This window comes from Miniopterus schreibersii (genome assembly GCF_964146895.1).
Source record: "Miniopterus schreibersii genome assembly, chromosome: 6".
Classification (NCBI taxonomy): domain Eukaryota; kingdom Metazoa; phylum Chordata; class Mammalia; order Chiroptera; family Miniopteridae; genus Miniopterus; species Miniopterus schreibersii.
The window spans coordinates 67,576,471-67,602,894 of NC_138107.1; the positions used below are offsets into that span (position 1 = coordinate 67,576,471).

General features: G+C 35.8%; 1 protein-coding gene across 1 annotated transcript in view; it reads right to left on the reverse strand.

Annotated features, from left to right (window-relative positions):
• THEMIS (thymocyte selection associated) overlaps window positions 1-26,424 on the reverse strand; it is a gene marked incomplete at both ends in the record, with an annotated part of 108,325 nt that overhangs the window by 36,920 nt on the left and 44,981 nt on the right. Inside the window, one exon of the mRNA XM_081141436.1 lies at window positions 11,655-12,703. Coding sequence (XP_080997562.1) covers window positions 11,655-12,703 — 1,049 coding nt within the window. The remainder of the gene's footprint in view (window positions 1-11,654; window positions 12,704-26,424) is intronic.

The following is a 26,424-nucleotide window of genomic DNA, read 5'->3' on the forward strand; positions in this document are numbered from 1 at the left end:
ATATCAGAGCTAATAAAGTGTTTTTAAAAATAACTTAATTGCTTAAAGATTAAGCTCTTGAAATCATCCTCTAGGTAACAATCTTGGATGTGATGCTTCATTTCTGTATAAAAGAATCACTTGAACATCTTCCCGTCTCTATCATTCCATAGACTACACTCTTCTCTTTAGTAAGAATTCTTGCCAAGAGTCTAATTCCTATGGCCTCTGGGGGGAGCGGGGGCAGCAATATCCTTCCAATCTAATGTCGTTATCATGTTTACATTCCCAGAGAAGTCTAAAACTGCAAGAAGTTCTAGTGCATGATTTAGAAGTCCAATCTTTTCATTTAGGTAGCTCTCTAAAAGGGTGGGGGAAACTCAGTCTTCAATCAATTCTTATTCTATAAGAAGTAAAACTTGTTTATTAGACTTCTATTGGCTCTGTCATTCATGATCTACTTAGCATAAAAATGAAGTTATACTAAATCAAGTTGCTATTTCTGGATAAACTCCAGAATTCAATGTCTGTTTGCATATAAATACATGCTGATTCAAACTTAAGTATGTAAAGCCTGAAAGTTACTTTTTGCATGATTTTGAGGATAGAAAAATAATTAAGATGCTAAAGGTAATCCCAAGATTTTTGCTGACAAGAGAATATAACTTTAGCCTGAAATGCACTTCCTTAGGGAACATGGCAAATAATGCAGTTTTTATAATGGTCTCATATAATTAAACTAATATAGAACCATTGAGATCTATTAGAATGTTTTTGGAGTACCAATGTATAAAAGAATCACTGTTTCTGATCATCATACATACTCCTGATATATTTTTGCATGATTAGGAATCCAAATTCTTATGCTAGAAACTTCCAAAAAAGTATTATACGTCTAGAACATGTTTGGGGCTCTTTATCCCATTTTCTATCATTAAAATGAATACACTGTTAAAAATACTCAGAGATCTCTTAAAAACACTTTACGTATTTAAAAAAATTATCATCTTTCCTGTTACTGATAAGTAGCTACAAATATAAACTTCCACTAAAGGATGTTGAAAGATTTTTTAATGACAAGGAGATTATGGATATTTTCATCACAAACATGATATCTGGTATCTTCTTCCCTGCCAAGATCAACAAATAACTTAAACTGTCACTTAACTTTGTAAAAAGCAAACTTAGGTAAGAGGCCAAACAGCCAAAAGAATGATAATTAATATAGCAACAACTGTACAAGACTCTAATATTGGTGGCTTTGCACTTACATACCAGAGAAAGTTAAGATTAGCTCAAATTCAAAGAGAGAAATTAGACAATCTACTCATTTTTATTCTATATAATCTTATGTTCTTATACATAGTGGCTTACATGAGTGTCTCAGTTATCTATTCTGCATAACAAAATCACCTCAACATTTAGTGGTTTAAAACAACATCATTTTATGATCTCCACCATTCTAGGTATCATTTAGGCCCAGTTCCATGTGATGTCTTCTGGGTATGCGACATTCAAGGTGCCTTACTATAGGCCCCGCACTTGGTGAAACTGAGGTTGGAGGAAACCTCTTCTGGATTTGAAGACTATGAAAGAGAGAAATAAGCTATATGCCCTCACTTACCCAACATACAGTGGGAAAACATTGCTGAGATATTTCTATTAAAAAACAGGAATAATGCAAGCAATATAGAAGTCACTGGTCTGAAAAAAATCAGATCCAGAAGAGCACAAGTTGCCATTTTCCTTTGCTCAGAAGGAAGGGAGAATGTTGAGTGGGACTCAAGTATGTGCCCTGGGGGTTGTTCTTGGCTGCTGGTCCAAAGCTCTGGACCCGTGAAACGACCCTTTGCGTCTTTTTCTTAGGAAAAGGCCTAAATTTGCAGCTGAGCAGTGTTCTCTCACCTGCTTCCCCCTAGTAGGAAGTCTGGGGGCTCAAAGACTTTTTGTTTTGAAAGATCTGTTCCTTTCAGTTTAAGTTGGTATAATTCTTTTTAAAACCTATGAATTTAAAATGTGTAAATTATAATCAAATTATTTTGATTATTAAAGAGGTTTTTCTTTTATAAAAGAAGTTCCTCTTCAAGAACTTTTTCAATGGAGAAAAGAAATCAAACTGACAACTAGCTTAAATACATTAACTGTGCCAAATGTGAACCAAACTATTAACCAGTTATTGTATCTTTTATAGCAAAACTGCCTATAGCCAATGAGTTGTGTGGTAAAAAGATTTGTGGTAAAAGTGCTTGTAACAAAGATGTTTATGGCAAAGTGTTTATAGTGAAAACACTAGACATGGTATATTTCAAATCTACTACATCCATTCATCTGTTGATGGACATTTAGATTGTTTCTTGCCATTGTGAATAATGCTGCTATATATAGAGGAGTGCAAATAACCCTCCAACATCCAGATTTCAATATTTTGGATACATATCCAGAAGTGGGATTTCTGGTAGTTCCATTTTTAATTTTTTGAGGAACTTCCATACTGTTTTCCATAGTGGCTATACAATTTTACATTCCCACAATGATGTACAAGGATTCCAATTTCTCTATAACCTCAACACTTAGTTTAAAAAAATGAAAAGTCACCCTAACAGGAGTGGGCTAATCTCTGGTGATTTTGATTGGTATTTCCATGATGATTAGTGATGTTGAGCACCTTTTCCTATACACACTGGCCAGTCTTCTTTGGAGAAATGTCTATTTAAATCTTTGACTATTTTTTAACCAGGTCATTTGTTTTTCTACTGTTGAGGTGTTGTAGTTTCTTATATATTTTGGAAATTAACCCCTTATCCAATATATAATTTGCAAATATTTTCTCCCATTTCATAGGTTGCCTTTTAATTCTATTGATTGATTCCTTTGCTGTGAAGATGCTTTTTAGTTTGATACAGTCACCCCTGTCTATTTTCCTTCTGTTGCCTGTGCCTTTGTTATAATACCCAAGAAACTGTTGTCAAATCAATGTCAAGAAGCTTTTCCTACATGCTTTCTTTTGAAGACAGTTGTACACTCATTCAATATACGGCATCTGCTGTACAGATTATCCTAGGTGTAACAAAGGAGATAAGATATGTACATCAATATTACTATTAGAAAAAAAATAGCACACACACACAAAAAGCTAAGGAATTCCAGGGAAACTGTGGTAAAGATCACTTTATTACTTGGTCCAAAATGGAAAATTCTCCGTAGTGAATGAGGAATATTCATGAACTGAAATTTGTTCTGTCTCAGAGGAAGATAAAACAGAAGTAGAGAGACATTAATTTCATAATGTTAAAAAAATTGGTAGCAATGTTAATATGCAATCCATGTGTATTGGTTTAACACAGTCTTTGTTCACACGGTTAGCACACAGAAATACAGAATCAGTGCAGATCCAATGAGGAAAATGGTATACAACACCTGTCTCTCCAACAATGTGTCAGTAACATTGTTTTTTTATGAAAAGAAAAATGTGATTGCTCTAAACTTCTGTTACTGATGTGCCTAGTCACAATACCTTTCATCTCAAGAAAATAACTTCATTTCAAATAATAAAATTTGTAAATAAAACAAGAATAATTTAGTTGTCTTTTAGGTAGGACACATTAATTCCCTTTGATGTACTATGATTTTTAGACGTGTCATTTCTTTGGATTTTTTCTTTACAACCACCCAGTGAGAAAGATGCTATTGTTCTGTTTTGGCTATGATAAAAGCAATAAACAGGGATTCCATGCAAGAAACAGTAGGGTGGAAGAGTTGAGACATTCATATACCACCTTTCCAGGAGGTGTCACAGGACCATGTGAAGTGCCTGGGCTTTGTGGGCAGAAGAGAAGGGAAAAAGGCCTGCCCTGGCACTGGCTGCAAATCTGGGAACCTTGAGCAAGCTGCCTCCACTATAAAATGGTGATGATAATATCTGTATCACAGGGTTGTGTTACAGGGTTCAAATAAGATGAAGTATACAAAACCACTATGTATTATTATTATTATTACAGTTTCTAGGAAAGACACAACTTAAAGCATTCTTAATATATTTATCAATAACCAACATTAGGAAAATTTTAGAATCATCATTTTGATTGTTTCTGGATCTCTCTGAATGCATCTCATTTTGAACTATTTACTGAAACTCCTATGTTGCCAATCAAATCTGAATTACTGCTTAGCTCTACAGACCACTCTTTTGAAGACTGATTACCTTTTAAGCATGATTAGAAATTTAGTTTTCATAATAAGAAATAATGGTGTCTCAGAGTGTCTGGGAGGGCTTTACAGTACAGCTTCAGTCAGGCTGACATGTGTTTTTATCAACCATATTTCCCATAGCTGCAGAGACAATGAGAAATCAACTGTGAGCAGAACCAATTATAACTGAACAGGTACATTTTTCTCCCAGCCTGGTCATGATGTCAAAAGTCTGATTAGGACATTTGCCTTTAGCTAAATGGGGGTAAATTTCTTTCCATTTGCAAGAACAAGCTATTCCTGTCTTTCATTCCAAAGCCTCCTACTACCTTAATTCTGGTCTCTCAATGCCAAATAAAGTCACAAACACAACACCCTTGAGATGGGGAGAACAATATTGTTATACTTGTTTGAAAATGAATTGAGTTAGCTTCAGGAAGGAATAGGCTGCACACTGCACCCAATCAGATGCACTGTGTAAGGCAGGAGAGAACAGCGACAACTGACACATGAAGATGGGTCTCAGTGGAGGCAGCACGAGGACGGAGTTGGTAGGCCTGGAAAGGAATCTCAAGAAGGGGGACAAATACAGGGAAACTTTAAGATGACACAGATAAAAGGGTGAATGGGGATACTGCCATATGCATATTTAATGGAGTGACACAATCACCACAAATCAGGGTTTGGAAGTGCAGGACTAAAATAGGAAAGGGTGATTCTTAAAAGAGGCCGTTCTTGGGAAAATCCTCCCAGAGAAGTAAGAAAAGATAAAACTGAAGCCAATTTCCTACTAAATGCAGGATTGAGAAGACAAAACAGGCCCTATTAAGTCAAGCGTTGCAGACAAAAAGTACTCTTTAGGTGCCAAAGACAGAGAAACTTACAGGCAATGTCACCAGGGAGACTACCAACTTCCGCAAACACCACAAGCTCATTTTTGGATGCTTCTCACTTCTTCTCTTTAAAATTATTCAGCTACAGCAAAGCAATCTATTGATATTTCAAGGGACTCAAATCAAGATTTTTCAGTTACTTTTTACTCTTTACTGACCAGGATCTAGATACAGAGTCATAGATTAGTAGAATATTTAGGCTCATAGAAATAGTACTAATCATTTACTCCAACCTTATTTTATAAACAAGGATGCTAATATTATCCCAGATAACATGAAAAACTAGTAACAGAGCCAGGACAAGAATAATATTTTCTTAACTTCCAGATAATATTTATTAATGGGGAAAAGATATGTGTGTGTGTGTATTGACATTTTAGAAAATACTACATTGTGAACTACTGATTTAAGACAAACCAGGTAAATGAAAGAAATCAAGTAAAAAATTGAGAAGCTGCCTCCAGAACAGATGGGTAAAGAATAGTTTAGTAAATATATGAAACTGGGAAAATGTATTAACCATTTGTTTAAAAAAGGTTTCTGTCATATACTATATCATATAAACTTCTCATGGATTCAGGAGTTAAGTAAGAAAATATAAAATGATTTAAAATAATTATACACTGATATGATTTCAAAGCAGGTCAGGCTTTCTAAGCTTAAAACTACATAACTAAATTATGAGAGTATTTTGAATGCATTAGTAATAATAATTATTATTATAAAACAAGCAACCAACACATATGAGCTGATTCTAGATGGAAAAGCATTGATTTTGGGAGATGAAAAAACTTGGAGAGGGTTAAGGGTCAAGGCATCAGGGTTTAAAAGTTTCACTTCCTATTCCTAGCTATTCTCATTTGATCTTCAGCTAATTCACTTTTACCCAAAAGTGGATTGTTCATAGTTCCTTGAAAAAAATCAAAGAGAACAAATAGAATTCATATTTTGAGGCACTAAAAACCAGAGTAATCTGATATATTTGGAACACCTATATTGAGATAAAACATGAAGAGTGAAAAACAGTAATAAAGAAGGCAGGAGGAAACTTTTGGAGGGAGTAGATAAGTTTAAAGCATAAACCGTGTTGATGGTTTCACGGGTGTATACTTACCACTAAACTCATCAAGTTATTTAATTATGTATAGCTTTATACGTCAAAAATATAAAATTTAAAAAATGAAATTGAGGAAAAGAGTGAAGATCAACAGCAAAGGAGATCACAGGAGAAAATGTAAAGCTCCCACATACATTTTTGGAAATAAAGGGAAGGGCATTAGAATGCCAAAAATTATGTGAAATTGAGGGCTTCTCTGACTGTGGACAACTGCATTGCACATACCCACACATATGTCCTCACATACAGAAATGTGCCCAATGGGTGTCTACATGGCTGAATACTTATACAAACCTCTACATGCACACACACTCTAAGCAGGAACTGACTTTATTCTTGCTCTTTTCCATCCCTTCAAATTTCTGTTAACTAGTGGTTGTTCTAACTCTGCATAAAATCTTGGGGAAATCCCATAGATTTTAGTGAACAAATAGTCCATAAAATCTATATTTATATATGTAATAGATACTTCATTCCAGGCCATTTTAGCATAATAACCAAAGCTCAAATACTTTCCCTAGTTTAAGACTTCTCCCTGCAAACTTAAGCCCTCCTGAAGCTTCCAAATCTGTAACAGAAAATATGGCTAACTTCTTAACTATTAGCTCTCTCCACCTCCTTCCCCTACTCACTAAACTCTCCTTTTCACTTCTCCAGCATAGGGTCGAGGGAGAAAAGGGAATTAGGAAAAAGGATACACACTCTTGGGTTGCTGATATCTCTGAAATTTAGATGTGCAGACATTAAAAGCCAACCCATTAATTCACAGAATACTTTTGCAGGACACTTGGAAATCATCCCAACTGGGAATGACACTGCAGCTCACTTACCTAAGGCTAACAACTTACAACTATCACCCTCAGCTCCTGGGCATTAGGAAATACATTTATTGGTCACGATTTCTTTACATCTTGTCTCCAGAGAACCCACGCATTTGTTAAAAATATGCTAAGATTGTATCTCACAGTTGAAATTCTTCAAAATTTTAAAGAAAAATAATAAAATCCCTTTATTTTCTTTAGTCAGATTTAAGGCTCCAATGTTTAGAGTATGTCCATGTTCCACCTCTAATCTTTGGTCTTCGGAAATTGCTAAAACATTAATTTTCCCTCTTCACAGGGAAATAGACTTACATCTTCTTTGTTAGATCAAAAGCACACACCAAGAGTGGATAGCTATCAGTCTGCAGAAGTGTAAGAGTTGGTTATAAATACAAATACTCTAATGCCTTTATACCATACCAGGTTAACAAAAATATAAACAAATTACACCATTTTTGTGTGTAAAATGTCTAAATTTTATAGATGACAAACGAGTGGATATAATACCATTCTCTAAAGCAGTGATTTTCAACTGGTGTACCAAAATAATTTTTGAAACATGCAGTACCTGTTTAGTCAGGGGCACTGACCTCTTTTCCCTTAAATTGTCAATTTTAAAAAATGACAACAGCCAACACAATAATATCTATCCAGTGTGAGTGAATAAAAATTATACCTATTTTTGTGTGTGTCAGATTGGTAAAAAATATAACATATATTTTGATGTGCTGCAGAATTTTAGTAATTAGCTTATGTGTGTCATGAGATGCAGAAGGTTGAAAATTGCTGCTCTAAAGATCTAGATTCAGCCCAGGAGCGTAGGTTTCTTTAACACTTTTCAGCCACTCTAACTGTCACACCAGATCAGAAGTAAGTCTTAGCACCCAGCAGCAGCTGTTGTGTTCTCTCTGCAGCTCCCAGAAACTATTGCTTTCCTTCTGCCTTTTCCAGCCCTCACTCCAATTCTAGTACAGGGTTTGTTTTCTGCTCAGTTCACACTACCTTGCCATTACTGCCTCCCTTGCTCTTGGTATTAATGTCTCCTATGGGTGTTCTTGTCCAACAGAAATCTAGAAATTCTGGCAGCAAAGTGGACACTTGGGCATTAAATGACCAAACAGTGTTAGTGAAATGCAAGATTTCTGGTCCCAGTTGCAGTCTCCAAAGGGGTGGAATATGTCATGTTTCAACAAAAGGTTTGTTTTTCTATCCGGTTATAGGCTCTTTCATCAGAATACAGAAGTTACATTTCTCCTGTGTGGCACTCAGAAGTCATAGCCATATATATCTAGGACAGGCAAAAACTCCAGTGAGTGTGTTCTTTCACACTCTCTGAAACTACTTCTGACATAGAAACTAACTCTCAGAGAAGAAGAGTCTACCCCATAAGATTCCTATTTAAACACAATTTTAGGCCCAGCCTCATTTATTTAATCACTTTATAATATTGTTTTCATCTGATTAAGAATCAGGATGCACAAATCTAAAGATACTATTTCTAAAGATACTAAATATTTAGATACTAAATCTAAAGATACATTGTCATAAGCCTAAAATTTTTTTGAGAGGTCACTTCGTATATTCTCAGCCCTGTGTTTAAACTCCATGCATTATGCTCTCAGGTTATTATCATATTTTCCAAACAAAAATAAGCTCCTTCAGTGTAAAACTTCATAGGCCTTGAAATGTGCCACCATCTTTGTTAATATCTGTCTGCTCCCTACCTGTCCCTGCTCATATCCACATAACAATTCTCCAATTTCTATGACAATTAATTTTCTCTTATTTAGGTATTGCTAAAACTAGAGAAAAGTTGACAATCTAACCTGAGAAAACACTTATTTCTATTTATCCCAGTCTTATAACTGGCATATATATATATTTATTTTAATCCTTACCTGAGAATTTTTCCATTGCTTTTCAGAGAGAGTGGGAGAGAGAGAGAGACATTGATGTGAGAGAGACACATCGACTGGGTGCCTCCCACACACACCCCGACTGGGGCCAGGGATCGAGCATGCAACCGAGGTATGTGCCCTTGGCCAGAATTGAACCCGGGACCCTTCAGTCCATGGGCCCACACTCTAACCACTGAGCAAAACCAGCCAAGGTGCCCTTATATACTTTTAATTAACTTTTAAGATAAACTTGTAGGATTCATAACTAACAATGGATACCTGATACAGGTGAATTTGGCTAATACTGAATACATTTAGTTTCTTACTTTTTGACAGCCCATACATCTGCCCTGTTACTTAACAGTGCAAGAAATGATCTAGTAAAATTAACCATCCACCGGGAAGGCAAAAGTAAACTTATATATTGAGGCATCTGATATTCTCCTCTGCATATGTGATAATGAGTTAAGTGAGTTTGAATATTTAAACTCTGAATAACCCTTAGAAATTGTTCTCTGAATTTAAAGCAATATTCCACAGACAGTCCAAAATCTTAGAGGCTTATTTTCAATGGCAGCTTCCTGCCTTTAGAATATTAAAAAGAAGTTCTATCCAGTCACTTCAAAAGCATACATAAAAGAGCTTTAATGTAGATATCAGAAGAAATCTAAAATAAATATATGGAAGTATGACACTGTGATAATAAGAAATAGTTGGTTGCAAGACTTTTCAATAGGTTACACAGAAACTGACAGAGCTCCTGTTTATATTCCAAAAAATTATCCTCTAAGCAGATTTCTATCTTCATGGTAAGAAAAAAATGTTGACAATGAGATCAGTAGGTCTAAACACAGATAAATTGTAGTACCCTTGACATTTTAAAGTGATTTCAGGGGAAAACATAGTTCTTTACCTACTATGCTAGATTTGATGGAACTAATTATAAACAAAGAATCATAGACCCTTCTCAACTGACTGATAAACTTTCAACCAAGCAGGAATCTGCTGACATCATCACTGAAACTAGGGTTTCCTAGCTTCTGCTATAACCTTTTTGGGGACAATAAATCTTTTCCAACATATTACACCAAAATTGTCCTCCCTTTATTCTCAACCAGTGTTGTAGTGAAAAATAAGATGGTGTCTAGAAGCTAGAAAAGAAACCTTCCTCTCCAGAGCCTCCAGAATGGAATTCAGCTATGCAGACACCTAGATTTTAGCCAATGACACTCATGTCAGATTTCTGACTTACAGAACTCTGGGACAATAAAGTTTTATTGTCCAAAGTCAGCAATGTTGTGTTTCTCTGATGATTCTTCTGTAGTCACATCTCTCCTATCCTGGACTCAACTGGGAAAAGTTCTTTAAAGGAGTCTTGTGATTAAATTGGACATACCTGGATTATCCAGAATAATCTCCTCATTTTATGGTCCTTAATTTTAAGCACATGTACAAAGCCTATTTTGCCATCCAATGTAACTTATTCACAGGTTCTTAAGGTTTAGGGATGGACACCCTGGGGATGGGAGGCATTCTCTGCTTATCACTAAAATACAACCAGCAATCCATCTCTCACATCATTCAATTCAGTAATAAAAATATATTTAACAGGAGAAGCCAGATACCCTCCACATTAACAGAAGCAAGTTAATCAACAGTATTTGGGAACAGTTGTTTAATTCACAATGACTGCTTCAAAATTGTTTTTCTGGAAAGATAATTTTGCTCAATTTTATCTTCTTCTGAAGGTGAGTTTGAAGATCCTTACTGAATTTCCCCAGCATACAATCGGATGCAATCTTCGAAATGTAGAATTAAAAGTGGATCCATATCCACATACTTGAAGCCTGAGGCAGCTATCATTCCCGAGTATAGAGAGTAAACACAGCATCTCTCTTTGTTTTACTAATAGCTGTTTCCCCAAGCTGCTCGAACAACATCTGCCAGGCCAGAACGCGCTCCTTCCACACACCATAGAACCACTGCCTGCCAGATAAATGACCTATGCTTCATGGTGTAAGGGCAAGTGCTTTCAAGCACTCAGCAGTTTTCAAAAGGCAAAAACTTCAAGTAGAAATGAAGCTGCAAACCCTCCCCTCCCAAAATCTTTAGCATTATGGAGTTGTTGATTCTGTAATGATCTCATACTGTCTGTGATTTTATCGATTTTGTTTTTCAACAGAACTGTTAAAGATTACAATTCTCAGATAGGCAGAATGTGGGCAGATGCTCATATGCTCACACAGTTCTGCCAAGATATTTTTACATCTTTCTGCACTTAAAACAAAACGAAGACATGTGTTGTTATAGATGCACGCTACTGGTAACCCCCAAGAAAAGGAGAATTTTTTTGTATACTCATTTCCTAGATGAAGTATTAAAACAACTCTACCTAGAAAAAATAAACAATGCTTTCAAAATAAAAGAGATTTGCTTCTGAGGCACCTTATAAAACATTCCTAATTGCTAAAACCCATCAAAATGGCAGTTTGGGTCAGCATATCGAAATGTCATCCCTGCTATTTCTAATTCAATATAAACTGTTTGTCACATTTACTGGTTAAGCATCAAAATACAAAATGCTGCAACAGCTTATGCTCTGTTGATGTTCATTCATCTACTGTGCATCAGAAAGGCTCATTTCAAATGTGGCACGAAAGAAAGAAAAGTAAGCAAAAAATAAACTCAGGAGGGACTTGAAATAAATTGCCTCAAAGAAAACCACTCAAGAAGGAAAAATGCAAACTCATAGCCTTACCTTGGGAGACTTAGGCAGCCCCACGGTCCTCTTTTCTGCTAAGTGTAGCAGAGTTGGCTTTGCTTCCTCCACTAAGGGGTGTTTCGGAGGGCGAGGTGGGGGGTGCAAGAGTGAGCTTTCATATCTTCGCATCATGTAATACTGTTCTTCAGTGATCTCTTCGATTAGAGTCCGGACTAGAAATGATCCTGTATCCTGAGACAAATTACTAACTAACTGAACAGTCATATTCAAGCGGCTGACAGGAATTTCCCAGCACTCTGTGGGGTTGGCAAAGTCGCTTATGAGTAGATAAGAATCTGTGATAGCTTCCTCCAGCTGCAGTCCTGGCATAGCAGCCAAAATGTCTTCTTCAATGAAAAGATCTCTCACAGACACCTTCACGTTGAAGGGCAAGTGGAACTGTGCACAGAGCTCAGAAATCTGGTACTGTTTCTTATCATGAATCACCTCCACAAAGCCTCCTTCCATGTATAGAGGGAGCAGTGCTGCCTCATAGGATTTTTTGAGGATTTTTTCACAGGCCAGAACATCCACCATTTTTTTGATACCCTCACAGAGGACTTCAGTCGTCTGTGAGTGATGCACTAGAAACTGATCCCCGACAGACACGGATGACAACTCATCGTGAGGGGGATGAAAGGCTTTGGTGGCCACCACATGCAGAGGTTCCTTTTCACTCTTTGCTATCTGAAGGTCATAAACTGTTGGGAACTCCCGAGGTCGCCGCTTGAATTTGCCTTTATAGCTAGTGGGGATTAAAAAGTGTCTTTTAGGAAAACTGCTTCTAATCTCTGAAGCTAAGATCCTGGATGCCTGATACTTCTTGTGAATCACAACGGTTTTCCCAGGCTGTAAAATGCTTCTGAGTAGCTGGTTTCCTTGAGGCATTTCTATGACTTCGGCCACAATGGGGAACTCTTTACTGGTCATTTCAGAAAGGTCTTGTGTAGATAACAGCTGAAGAAACCAGTTGGCATCATAACTATCAGTAATGTCTTTGACTTCAACATCTAAACTGGGGAGGATGCGGACTATATCCTTTTGGACTGAAAAAAAAAAGAGTAATACATTTTGTGCATCAAAATGTTGCTGTGAGGCAGTATTAGAATTTCTCCAGGTGCCATAGATAAACTTAATTTTAAAAAACTCAGATGTTCATGATATAACATTTCTTATATGTGACTTTCCTTTTTTTCAAATTGTAAAATGAAATAGATATAGAAAAAAATCCAACACCCATTAACCTGTTGCTCAGCTTAAAAAATAGACATTAACCAGTACCCTGGAGCCCTAAGAACCTCACCAAAATCACACCCTCCTTATGGCAACCTAACAGTAACAATTCTCCTGATTCTAGTGTTAATTATTCCCTCATTTTTCATTATAATTTTTTCACACATGACATACATGAATATATGTGCATGTGTGTTAATGTATGTGTGTGTGTATTTTTTCTTCAAAAGGTTTATTATTGTATCATGTTCTTGAGGTCCAAACAATATATGTAAAATTACCTTAGAAGAAAGTTTGGTACTTTAAGTAAGACCCTTCCTGCCTAAGGTCCAAGACATATTCTTTAAACAAAATTGTATCATGTACAGTACAGCCACATTGTAAAATCGTGGGATATAGGTACTTAAGATTAGTATATGGAAATGGATACCATTATGCAATCATTTCAGTTATTTCTTCTTCTGCTGGTGCTACATTAACACTTGGATAGAACAGGATGGCACAGGATGGGCAGTAGCCAGAGGAGCCCCTCAGGAGCCCCAGCTATGCTGGCGGGGAGGTTACCAACGTATTCTTTACTGGTGTATCGCTGGAGACTAATGAATCTCTATATTCTTTTCAAGAGCCCACTGTCCCAGAACTCTTTATTTGAAACTATGGAGACACTTAAAATATTGTCCTGAAATTATCTGCTCTCCATGTACTAACCCACATAGTAGCTTTAAAAATGGTCTTGCATTAAAAATAAAGTTCTATGTTATTAACAGGATTTTATGATTAATATTTTTTGACAATTTCCTAACACTTAATGTTTTATTGTTTTCATGATCCACCATTGTGTCCCAATATCTCCAGGTACGCTTCCATCAATATTCTTTCATCCTTGTATGCTTTTGAAAATGAAAAATTTGGAAGATTTAGAAGACAGAACTTCCTTTTATAAAACATTACCCATATTATTATTTTTATAATCTTAGAAAAAATAATAATGCTGTTTATGTGTGCAGCATCTGAAAACTATAACTCTATACTTTGTGTCATATTATTTGTACATTCTATGTACAGAGTTATTGAAGACACAGAATGAAAATGTATTATGTACGTGAATATAAAAAAGAAAAAAATCAAAGCTTGTCTGTAGGTTGAAGGTCAGTAAAAATTATTTGTTAAAAAAAGAGAGGGGGGGGGCTTTAAAAGAACATTTCTTACCTTTATCAGTTCATTTTATAAGGTTTAGCATACCCAAACTTTTGAGATTGTTGCGACAGGCTTCTCTGAACCCCAAGGTAATTTTGGAAATTCTAAAATCTGTTATTTAGATCAAATTGAATTAGGTTTATGAATTGTAGAGATAGCAACTGACAGGTTCATGTCATTCCACAGTTGAAGGAACAGCTAGACATTGGTAGAACACATATTGTTAAGGAATTTCTGGGAGTCCTAAATTGATCCATCAGAACACAGGCACCGGAATGAGAGCTGGATCCTAATCTATATTTGGGCACACAGTGGGTACTGAGAGCAAGGGATTATTTTAATAACTTAGGAGAACTTTATTGCTGCCAGAGAAAGCTTCCAGGCCAGGCAATCTAACCTCTGTTAAGTGTTATTGTTTCAAATTCCTAACCTGTCTTCAAAACTTTCGTACCAAACCCACTGAAGATATTCTAGCCGATCCCATCCTACTTGATAGCAGCAGCATTTCACAGAATAGACCTGACCTGCTCCTGCTTGCTATATTTTCCTCACTTACTTCCGTACCTAACCTATGTTTCTTCTCTCTTCACACCCCCCATTCTTGCCTATCCCCTCACACACCTTTTCATGTGCCTTGGTTCTCTTCCTGTATCTACACTCACACCCACTGTAATCTTACACTCTCATGTCTTTAAGTACCATCTGTATGATGGGGTCTCCACAAAGAATCTCTAGCTAAATAGTTCTTCTGTCCTCCAAATATCTACTTAGCATCTCTACTTGGATATCTAATAGATGTCTCAAAACATGGCATTCTGTGTTAGCCAATGAATGGACTAGGAAAGCACTCTATATCTGTCCCTTGCCTTTCTCAGTTTCTTTATTTTCCATGTCACCCTTCACCTTCATTCATTCCATATAATATGCTATTTTATTATTACCATTGTTTATTGTTTGTTCTCCCGCATTGGAACATATACTCCAAAGGGACAGGAGTCTTTGATTGTTTTGTTAAACAATGTATTCCCATGTTTATAATGGTGCCTGATACATAGTAGGCACTAAACAAATTGAATGAATGAAAAATATTTGTGAGAACAATGTCTTTGAGCATTAAAGGATGCAGTCCAGTCAACAAGCGAGTTAAATTCCATGTAAAATTTGATTGGAGCCCGGCTGGGTGTGGCTCAGTGGTTGAGCATTGACCTAGGATCCAGGAGATCGCAGTTCGATTCCCGGTCAGGGCACATGCCTGGGTTGCAGGCTCGATCCCCAGTCAGAGGGGTGCAAGAGGCAGCCAATCAATGACAACTCTCTCATCAATGTTTCTCTCTCTCTCTCCCTCTCCCTTGCTCTAAAAAAAAAAAAAAATGATTGGAAAGAAAGCAGTTTCTACTGCTAAAACTCCTGTGATACCTCATAGAAGGTACTGTCTATTTCATTTAAAACATGTCCCTTTAGGTTGTAGTTTATCTTACTCAATGGCCTGTTAATTGCAATAAATTATTTATTGTTTTGTTTCTACAAAATAATAATCTAGACTTTTTAAAGTTTAACAATAATCATGATACATATGCATTAAGAGAAGATTCAATACAGGGAAATAGCACATGCAGTGAAAATCAACAATTCTTCTTAGATCCATCAGAGAATTGAGGTCAGAGGACAAACTCACCCCCAAAACTAGAGCGATAGTTGAGTACAGAGAGTTACCACTTATGCGGAGCAGAAACCACTGCTGGAGCCAGCAGCTGGTTAGAATACTTAATAATTGTTGGGGTCTAAGCATGGACAAGCTTGAGAGATAAGACTTCTGGATGGCCAGGATTAGGGGGATTCCCCCATACTTTCTTCAGGTTACTTCCAAGAGCCCCACCAGGTTCTCAGGGTAAAAATCAAAGAAAAATCTCTTCATGCTTTGGGCAAGTGAGGGAAAAAGTAACCATTTTGAAATATATCCAGAGCATTTAGTTATCCTTAAAAAAGAAAAACTAATTTACCTCAGCCAGCTAACTTGGGTTTTTACCAGAGTCTAACTGACATGAGGCAGAGAATTACCCAACTCCAGTCACCTCTCTCCATCCTCATGGGGAAGGGAAATATCCAGCTCCAACCTCCAGTCTCCACTATCCATTCCGTCTCACTAAGGGGGCATGAGAAGGCGAACTGAGAAGCACTTGTGAAGGTCATAACCTAGGGGCACAGGACTAAAAGATTCACCTAATTAATTACAGGACTATACAATGCTTCTCCTCCCCCACACCTTACTGACAGTATCAACAGGGCCTCTATATAATAAGAGGCTTACAATTTTTAAAAATGGTATTTTTAAATGACTCTATTTAAGAAGAGGTCTCTAGGAAAGACAACAAGAGAAGAGGCAAAAACAAGGATACTACGTACAATTTTAGCTTCTGACACCTACAGCTTAGCAGACAGTAAGCACAGCCTAACTCTTAGCAGATAAATATAAAACCTCACACTAAAGGCCTATTTACTTCAGTTTCTTTTACCATGATTTCAACAAGAAATTACAAGGTATGTTAAAAGGCAAAAGTGTAGTCCAAAGAGGCAAAGCAAACATCAAAACCAGACTCAGATATGGCAGAGATTTGGAAATTATCAGACTGAGAATTTAAAATATGATTAATATGCTAAGGACTCTAATGGACGAAAAAAATGTGAGAAAAGATGGGTGATGTAAGCAGAGAGATGGAAACTCTAGGAAATAATCAAAAGGAAATGCAAGGAATTAAAAACACTGTTTAACAGTAACGAAAAATTCCTTCAATAGGTTCATCAGTAGACTGGACACAGCAAAGAAAAAAATCAGTGAGCTTGAGCTATATCAATAGAATCTTCCCAAAACTAAAAAGCAAAAGAAAGAAGGAGAAAAAAATAATTGAACAGAATATCCAAGACCTGTGGGACAATTACAAAAGGTGTAACATACATGCTTGAAGGGAAAGAAGAAAGGAACAGAAGCAATATTTGAAGTAATAATGGTTGAATACTTTCTAAAATTAATGAAGTTTAGAGAATAATAAGCAGGATAAATACTAAAAAATCAACATCTAGGCATAGCATGTTCAAACTACAGAAAATCAAAGAAGAGAGAAAACTTGAAGTCTCCAGAAAGAAAGAACAAGCAAACATCTTATCTCTCTAGGAAGATGGACAAGAATTACATTGGATTTCTCGTCAGAAATCATGAAAAGTGAAAGACAGTATATGCTATATTTAAAGTGTTGAAAGAAGAGAAAAAAAAAAACACCAACTGAGAATTCTGTATCCAGTGAGATTATCCTATAAAAGTCAAGGTGGCAAAATATGCCACCCAAAAATATACCACTTTAGCATAAGGATTATTTTAAGCTAAAGATACTTGAAAAACAGCACAAACAAGAATGGCATTCTGATCTCCCCTTTTCTTCTAGAAACAGGATAGAAAAACTCCTATATGAAAGATGCCCTCCCCTTACCAGGAGTAAAGAAACTAGAGGGAGTCACGAGAATTCTGGACAAACAAATCTTGTTAAAATATTTCTTACCTTCCTTTAACCCACCCACATAGTTTAGTTACTTTTCCACAGTTGTCTCTCTTTGTTTAGGTTTTACCATTTCTTTGGGTCTTTATTTCCTTATATGGGCTCCTGTGTCACCTAAAACTTGTAAATTTGTCACATAAAATATATATTTATATGTTTTTCTTCTCTTAATTTGTCTAATGTCAGTTTAATTCTCAGGCCCAGCAGTAAAACCCTAATGGGGTAAAGATAAAACTTTACCTCCCCTTCAAAATGAAGGAGAAAGACTTTCTAATATAAACATAAATTAAGAGAGTTTCTCACCAGTAGACCTACCTTGCAAGAAATGTAAAGGAAGCTCTTCAGAGAGAAGAAAAATGATATAGGTTAGAAACATATCTACGTAAAGAGAAGAAAAGTGTTAGAGAAGGAATAAATGAAGGCAAATAAAATGTTCTACTTTTCCTATTTTTAATTGACATAACTGATAACAGTTTGTTCAAAATAATAACAGCAATAATATATTGGGCAATTATAGCTCATAAATAATGAAATGAATGACAGTAATGCTGTCAGGGAAAGGAGAGAGGGATTGGGAATACTCTGTAACAAGGTATCTGCACTACACAGGAAGTGATACAGTATTATTCGAAAGTAGACTTAGACTATAAGTGTATATTGCAAACTCTACCGCAACCACGAAAAACATTTTTTAAGTATAATTGATATGCTGAGAGAAGGAAAAAATGGAATAGCGTTAAAGGTTCATTAAATCCACAGTAGGAAGAAAAAGACTGAAAGAAATAACATGTCTAGTTTAGGGGTGGAGATAAAGACAGATACTATGAGAGATGTGGCTGTAACATGAGCCTTTAAGGATGGGGGAAGTCAAAGCCAGGACGGGAGGCATAAAAAACAGGCTACAGTCAGCGACTTTAAACCAGAGCACAGGGCCTGGACAGGAGACCCGCTGAAAGTAAGATTATAAAGGCGAATCAACCCCGTGAATACCAGGCAGAGGATGAAGAACAATTTTAGAAGGACATCAAAATATTTGAGACTGAGAATGACCAAATTAAATTAGGAATTTGGCAGAGTAATTTGACAGCACAATGGGAAGAGAAGCTGAAATCTGAGCATTTGCTTTTCTTTGTCTATTGCCTGCAATGAAGCCCATAGATACCCAGTGTACTGACGACTCAATCTGCTCTGTTATTTTGCATAAATTTCAAATTTTACCTATGTTGCTCTCATGTCTGTTAATACAGTAAAACAAAATCCTTCTTGTGTTTTTTTTTGTACTGTTCTCTTTACTCTTGCATGATTTAAGTTCTCCATAGTCAAAAGTTAAAATACAAATTTATATTTGTTTAAAATTACCTAGAATTTGTACCTAAGGTTTAAACTAGAATAGGATTAACTAATTTTTATGACAAATTTTATTATATCTGAGTATGTGTCTAAGAGAAAGATAAATCAACATTTTTTGTTTTGCTTTCCTTATAAAATAAAAATTGTCATGCTCATAAAAACATGTTAAAAAAAACAAGAGGGGAGAAAAACAAGATAAAAGATTTACAATCTTCTTCAACTTATCAGCTTTATGTTACTACTACTTACATTTTGGTATACATAATTGTAGTCCTGTGTATGTGTGTGTGTTACATATTCTTTAAACAAGTATTTGTTATTTTACATTTGGAAGATGTAACCTACACTCTGCTCCCCTTCCCCAACAAAAACTAGCAAACAAACAAACAAAAAGAGCTATAGAGTGTAACCTAAATTGAAAAATTTCCCAAAGCAGTTAACTTGACTTCAAAATGATTAAGAGATAAGAAGACAGCAACTCAAAGCACTAGAGAATTTCCTGGAGTTGTTTATTACAAATTTTCTAGTTTCAAACTAATTCGAAGTAAAAATAGTTTATATTCATGCAACCTTAGTTTATTTCTGGGCGAACATGAATTGTTCTTGCTTGGGTATGTTTTCTGGTATTCAAAGGGAGCTCTTGTGAAAAATGTCCTTTCCATTTTCTCTAAAAGAGCTACACTGGTTTCCTTATGCTGCTGAGTCATTTCACCAAACTTTGTCTTTCTGCCTGTTCCCTCAGGGAAAGTCCCTTTACAGTTGGGGTTAATGTTAATCATAATGTGGTGCTTTTCTGCATTTCCCACTGCAACAAATCTTTTAGCTACATGTGATTTTGGCAGACCCCACTAAACACTATTTTTAAAAAGAAAATGAAGATTTACACTTAAGCTTGGGTAATATTGGGCAATGCATGTTTCCTTGGAGAGTTAATATTTAATTCTGGAATACTCTCATTATCAACTCAGCATATGAAGACCTACCCTTTGCAATTTGTAGTATATGGTTGGAAATCTGCTGAGGCAATCTTATTCAAGGGTTAAAGGCAAGGAGTTTTTTCCTAAACAAGTTTTGTAAATTCTAGCCCTGCAGTTTCTCTCAATTTCTGGTTCTAGTTCTGCCTATAGTATTATTTAACAACAATAATAATTCATATATTTGTTGGAAATTTTCACTTTCTAAGTTTAATTTGTCATTTACTTTCAAAATTATACTTATTTTTCTCAAAAGTGCTTTTGTAAATATCAGCTCCAGCTGTCAATTACTCGGTGAATTGTTTTGTTTACATTTGCATCACATTATACTCTTTACGGTGATTATTAGATACACTAGTAGTTTCTGAGCTCTGCCTTATTCTAGACTTCTAAATTAAAATTTGCTATATAGTCACCCATTTGGTCTCAATTTTCTTTATGACTATTCTGTGAATGTTTTTTCATTTTATTTAGTTTCATTACAACTTAAGAGAAACTATACTGTAAATTTCCATTTTGTTAGATGATTCTCCTCTGGTTCTACTGCTGTTTGTATTTAGAAATAGAGAAAGTGCCTTTTGGATTGCTAACATTTGTAGCAGAAAAAAAATCATCCTGAACCTCACTGAGAAATGAAGAGTCATTTAAAATGAATATACTGGCTTGTGATATGGGTTTATTTGTAACACTGCTCTGTCTTTTACATTTTCACTTGGTTTATAAAAGCTAAGAAAATTTGAATAGTCATTTCTTATACTGGATGATACAGGTCAACATGTTTTCCCCATTGATATTTGTGGTTAGTTTTATGTGTCAACCTGACTGTACTATAGTACCCAGTTACTTAACCAAACAGTTAATCTAGAGGTTGCTGTGAAAGTATTTTGTAGATTTGGTTAACATCTAAATCAGTTGACTTTAAGTAAAGGATGATACCTAGATGATGTGACTGAGCCTCATCCAATCAGCTGAAGAAGGCCTTAGGAACAAAAAGTGAGGTTTCCCAAAGAAGAAATTCAGCCTCAAGACTGCAGCACCAACTTCTGCCTGACTTTCTAGCCTTTCAGCCTGTCCTATAGATGTAAAACTTATTAGCCCCATAACTGCATGAGCCAAGTATTTAAATTAAATAAATAAATAAATATATAATTATGTATACATAATACGAACTACATGTAATATTATGTATACTGTTTCTGTGGAGAACCTTGACTGATAAAACATTAATAGTTGGTAGTGTAAAAATTAAAAAATCCATATACATACTAAAAACTAAACTTTCCTCTGCTTGATGTTTCATATTTCTATTAGCAATAAGATGACTGCCTGAAGGAAGAACATGAAATGGAAGTTGACTAGAGTATCCACTGGTTCTAAATATCATGTTAAGTCACAGTATTTTCACAGACACATTAGAAAAAGCATCACTAATAAAAACTGAACTTGTTATATAAACATAAATAATATCAAATTTGTGCCATACCGTGAACATTTATTCCCCTTAGACATTAAATTTGTGAATATGTCATTGTAATAAATCAAATCTGGATATGGTGAGAAAACCCTCTTATTACTTAAATAAAAACTTTGTACTGTACAATATGTATATACAGAAACAATTATTTTAGTTGCTTCATTCATTCATATATTTGATTTATTGAATACTGAATATTTTCTTTATTTTAAGCATTGAGAATCTAAATAGAAATACGTAAGAAATTGACTCTAATATTTTTATAAATTACTGAAAATTATGTTTTACTAAAATTATTGTTTATAAGTTACACTTATCATTTAGCGATACTGGCAACCAGTCCTTATAAGATTATACCAAGTCCTGGTAAAACTATGGGCTAGAACTAATTTAAACAAGTAGTGAGGTTTATGAGTGAAATATGTTGCCTTCCAACCCTTTCTTCCCTCAAATTTTTGCAAGCATAAAAAGAAGAAAAAAGAGAGGGGGCAGGAGAAAGGTACAGTAAATCTAAAAGACATCTGCAATCCTTAAACTAAATGAAAATGGAATTCAGATGGAAGAATGGTAAATGATTTGGCAGACTAGAAGGAAAGCCGATGTGCCTAAGAAGTGCAATGAAAAGTCAGTCTTTTTGTCCCAAAGAAGGTCCCTTATGCTTACGAATTAGGTTCGTAAGGCTCCTCTGAAGGTGGAAAAGAAGCTAAGTGGCAAAAACAGGGAACTATCTGAATGTCTGAAAAGTGGTTAAAGCTAGGCTCCAACACTAATCTGGGGAAGATAAGTGACCACCCTTCCACTCCTTTCTCTAGAGGAAATAGTAGGTACTGGGCCCCAGAATCTGGAAACCTGGAATAGGTGGACAGGAGGAGAAGCACGGCACTGAAAGCAAAGGAGGGAAGTCTAAGTCTGTGGGGCAATAGTGAAACCCTCAGCTGCTTTCGCACTCAGCTACAGTAGTTTCATGACCTGCAGACGATTTCATAAAGATTGTTCTCAGGTCAAACTGAGTATGTTCTAGAGGAAAGATTCATAGAAACTGAATTTGAGAAAATGCCTCTATGAAAAACCTGGCAAAATGAAACCTAAAATCCATAAACAAAGAGCTTGTATGTAAATAGTGCCTCACTGGTTCATTAAAACATGTCTCACATGCAAATATGAACAAATGGCAAGTAATTTCCAAGGTCTGAGAAAGAACACTTAACAAGAATGACAGACCGAAACTTTTTCTTAAAAATCCCTAAAGAGGCAGATAAAATACAAGGAACAGTAGAAAACTTTTTAAAAATGTAAAATATTCCTAGAGAGATAAAATATTGCTTCTTTAAAATAAGAACACAGTAATATTTTTAAAATTATGTGAGAAATAACTCTTGGAAATTAAAAATATGATAGCTAAAATTAAAAATTCATTAAAACAGTTGGAAATGTAGTTAAAGAATTTTCCCCGAAGGTTAACCAGAGACAAGGAGACATAAAATAGAGAAGAAAAAAGTCCTAGATCAACATGAGAGCTTCAACAGGAGATCAGAAGTTAGAGAGAGAAGAGAAAAAATGGTTAAAGGGAAATTATCAAAGAATTAATCCCAGAAATGAAGGACCTAAATTTCCACACTGAAAACTGCCATTGCAATGAAATCACTGACCCACTCACCACAAAGTACATTGGAGTGAAGCTTCGGAATATCATAGATAATCTCTCAAAGGCAACACTGAAAGGTAGAAAATGAGGGAGCAAAGCTTTCAAAATTCTGAGGAGAAATTATTTCAACCTGGAATTCTCTGAGTAGCAAGACTCTCAGTCATATGTGAGTGCAGAATAAAGATTTTTCAAATATTCAGGTTCCCTAATTAACTAATTAACATCCTCTGAGCCTATCTCAGGAAGCAAGTGGGGGATGGGTTCCTCAAAACTGGAAGAAAACCAAGAAAGCAGTTAATTAATTTCAGAAATTGCTAGTAGACACAGAAGCAAGTCAAATGGGAACCACCAGGATGATTTTTAAAATATAAGTCCCAGAACAGCACTGTTATGGACTAAATGTCTGTGTCTCCCAATATTTATATTTTGAAACCCTAAAAACCCTGCCATCCAATGTGATGGTATTTGGTCGGGCCTGTAGGAGGTGATTAAAATTAGAAATGTCATGAGAATGAAGTCCTCATGAATGGGATCAGTGACCACATAAGATTTATGAGAAAGCTTGCTTCCTCTCTCTGCTCTCCACCATGTGAGGTCCACCATGTGAGGATACAATGAGAAGTCAGGAGTCTGCAACATGGAAGAGGTTTCTCACCAGAACTCAACCTTGAGGGCACCCTGATCTCAGACTTTCCAGCCTCCAGAGCTATGAGAAATAAATTTCTAACGTTTATAAGCCACCCAATCTATGGTATCTTTACTATAGCTGCCCAAGCTGCCTAACACAAGCACCAATGCAGTAGGTCTAGAGAACAACAAATTCAAATTAGAGCATGAAAATGAAGGGTTCCAGGAGGAATTCTTGCAGGGGAAAAAATAATAGAAAAGGTAAGATCTAACAGATTGGTCTCTGTGGAAAATTGCACTGAATGGCTTTTCTTTCTTTTTTTTTTTAACAAAGATGTTAAAGAATACTCTAAGACTTAGGAGAGGATTGAAGAAACACAAGCATGAAACAACAAGGTCATCATTATAGAAAACCAAAGAATTAGGCAAAATGGAATTGTAGTCATTACACAGCACTTGATTCAGCAGTGAACTGTAACAAAAAAAACACATTAACCACAATTTACCATATATTGAGGGAATGGGATAGAAAAGTAAGTAGAAATAGAAGAGAATTAGATCTTCACCATATTGAGTAGAGGTATTTACTGTCTAAAGTCGGTGACTTGAAAAATAGCAAAATCTCTGTGTCATTTGGAAATGTAAATGCAAATACAAGAAAACAGGAACAGCCCAGCCTTGTGGCTGAGTGGTGGAGCGTCCACCTATGAACCAGGAGATCGCAGCTGGATTCCCAGTCAGGGCACACACCCAGGTTATGGGCTCAATCCTCAATAAAGAGGAGTGCAGGAAGCAGCTGATCAATGACCCTCTCTCATCAATGATGTTTCTCTCGCTCGCTCTCTCTTTTCCTCTCTCTGAAATCAATACAAAAGTAATTTTAAAAAAGAAAACAGGAACAAAATGTTGAAAGGAGTTACACTGGATTAGTAGAATATGAGGAAAATTAGGGAATGAACAAGGGCACAAGGTTTGCTGATAACTTTATTATAAGTCTTTTTACCACTATTTGACTTTTTTTTTTTTTTTTTACTTTGATAAAGATTGGATTTATTTAAAAAATGAAATGAGAGAGTCTTTCCCTCAGAATTCTAAAAAATCATTTTCTTTCTGCTACCTTGCGGGAAGCCGTTCCATCCTTGCTGCTTGACACAGTCCTTCAAGGAGACATGAAACGGCTTCTGGCACTACCTATTTATCATCTATTAAAAAATATTCATATACTGCCCTTCTGATATCACATATCTGCTTGTGTGATTCCAGTCTTCTGCTTATAGGTGAATATGTCATATATCTGAACAAAATCTGTACCCGCAAATTTCTGAAGGCACTGGGTTTTTCTCCTAAAAGCATATATTTCAAAACCCTCCATGACTTACTCAACTCCCCCTTGCATGATTTATTTGGTATCTGTCTCGACCTGCCTTCTCCTCTTTCTTCACACCAGCTGTACTATAGCTTCAACCTCTTGCTCACCTGCTTTGCCACAAGCAGCTACCACTTCCTCCAAAGTTGTCCTCTCCTTGTTAGCCTATCTTCTATTGGTCCTTCAGGTCTTTTTATTTTTATTTATTTAATTTTTAAAAATATATCTTTATTGATTTCAGAGAGAGGAAGGGAGAGGGAGAGAGAGAGAGACAGAAACATCAATGATAAGAGAGTCATTGATTGGCTGCAGCCCGCAACCCAGGAATGTACCCTGACCGGGAATTGAACCTCGATCTCCTGGATCCTAGATTGACGCTCAACCACTGAACCACATCCAGCTGGGCTTTCAGGTCTTTTTAAAATGCCATTTCCTCAGAGAAGCCTTTCTTGATCCCTAATCTAAATTAATTAAATGTAACCATCTTATTCAGATGCTTAGGTTCTTGCTTGGCCTTCATTTGCAGCTATGTGATAGGAGATGCCAGTGGTTTTAGAAAATTAACAAGTTTTAAAATAAGAAAATGTTATCCATTATTTATGAATATTGAGGAAAACCTTTATTAATTTTGACTGCACATTTTGTGATAACTAACAAGACACTAAAGCAAGAATTAAAATTTTTGCAACCTCATTTTTTGGTCATATTAAAAAATAATCATACTGTGGCCTCAGTCTTTTACAGTATTGAAAAATAATGACTTGAGTGGAATTCCTTTCCTATACCTTTGGTTCAAGTGAATTAATCAACTTCTGCTTAAATATTTGTGTGTAACAAAATTTAACATGTAGTTTTAAAACCTACCCAAACTTTAGCATCAACTTTTTCATAATTGTATAGGTGGCCAACAATATTAATGGGAGAATAGATATACGGAATTTGAGAGGGGAGTACACATTGATCAAATATTTTTACATATACTTTATGTTCTCAAGTGTATTATATAAAGTACCTGACTAGACCGTGAATCCATTCTCAAAACAACTCCAAAAGGCAGGCAAAGGGATATCATATCCTTTTTGCATAGGCACAGTTTAATGGCTCACCCAAAGCCACCATCTATTAAAGTATTGATTCAGACTTAGAATTCAGGACTTTTGACTGCAAGTTCAGAGCTCTTTGTTCCAGTCTTGCCCTATGTACCTAATCATGAAAACTCAAGACTTTAATTCCTTTAGGGTAACAATGCTCTCTCCAGCTAGTTCTATTTTAAAATGCAAATAATTCTCTGAAGATTACATATTAAAGCACACCTATGTGTAAACTAATTTGTCACATCATTTCCCTTGTCAG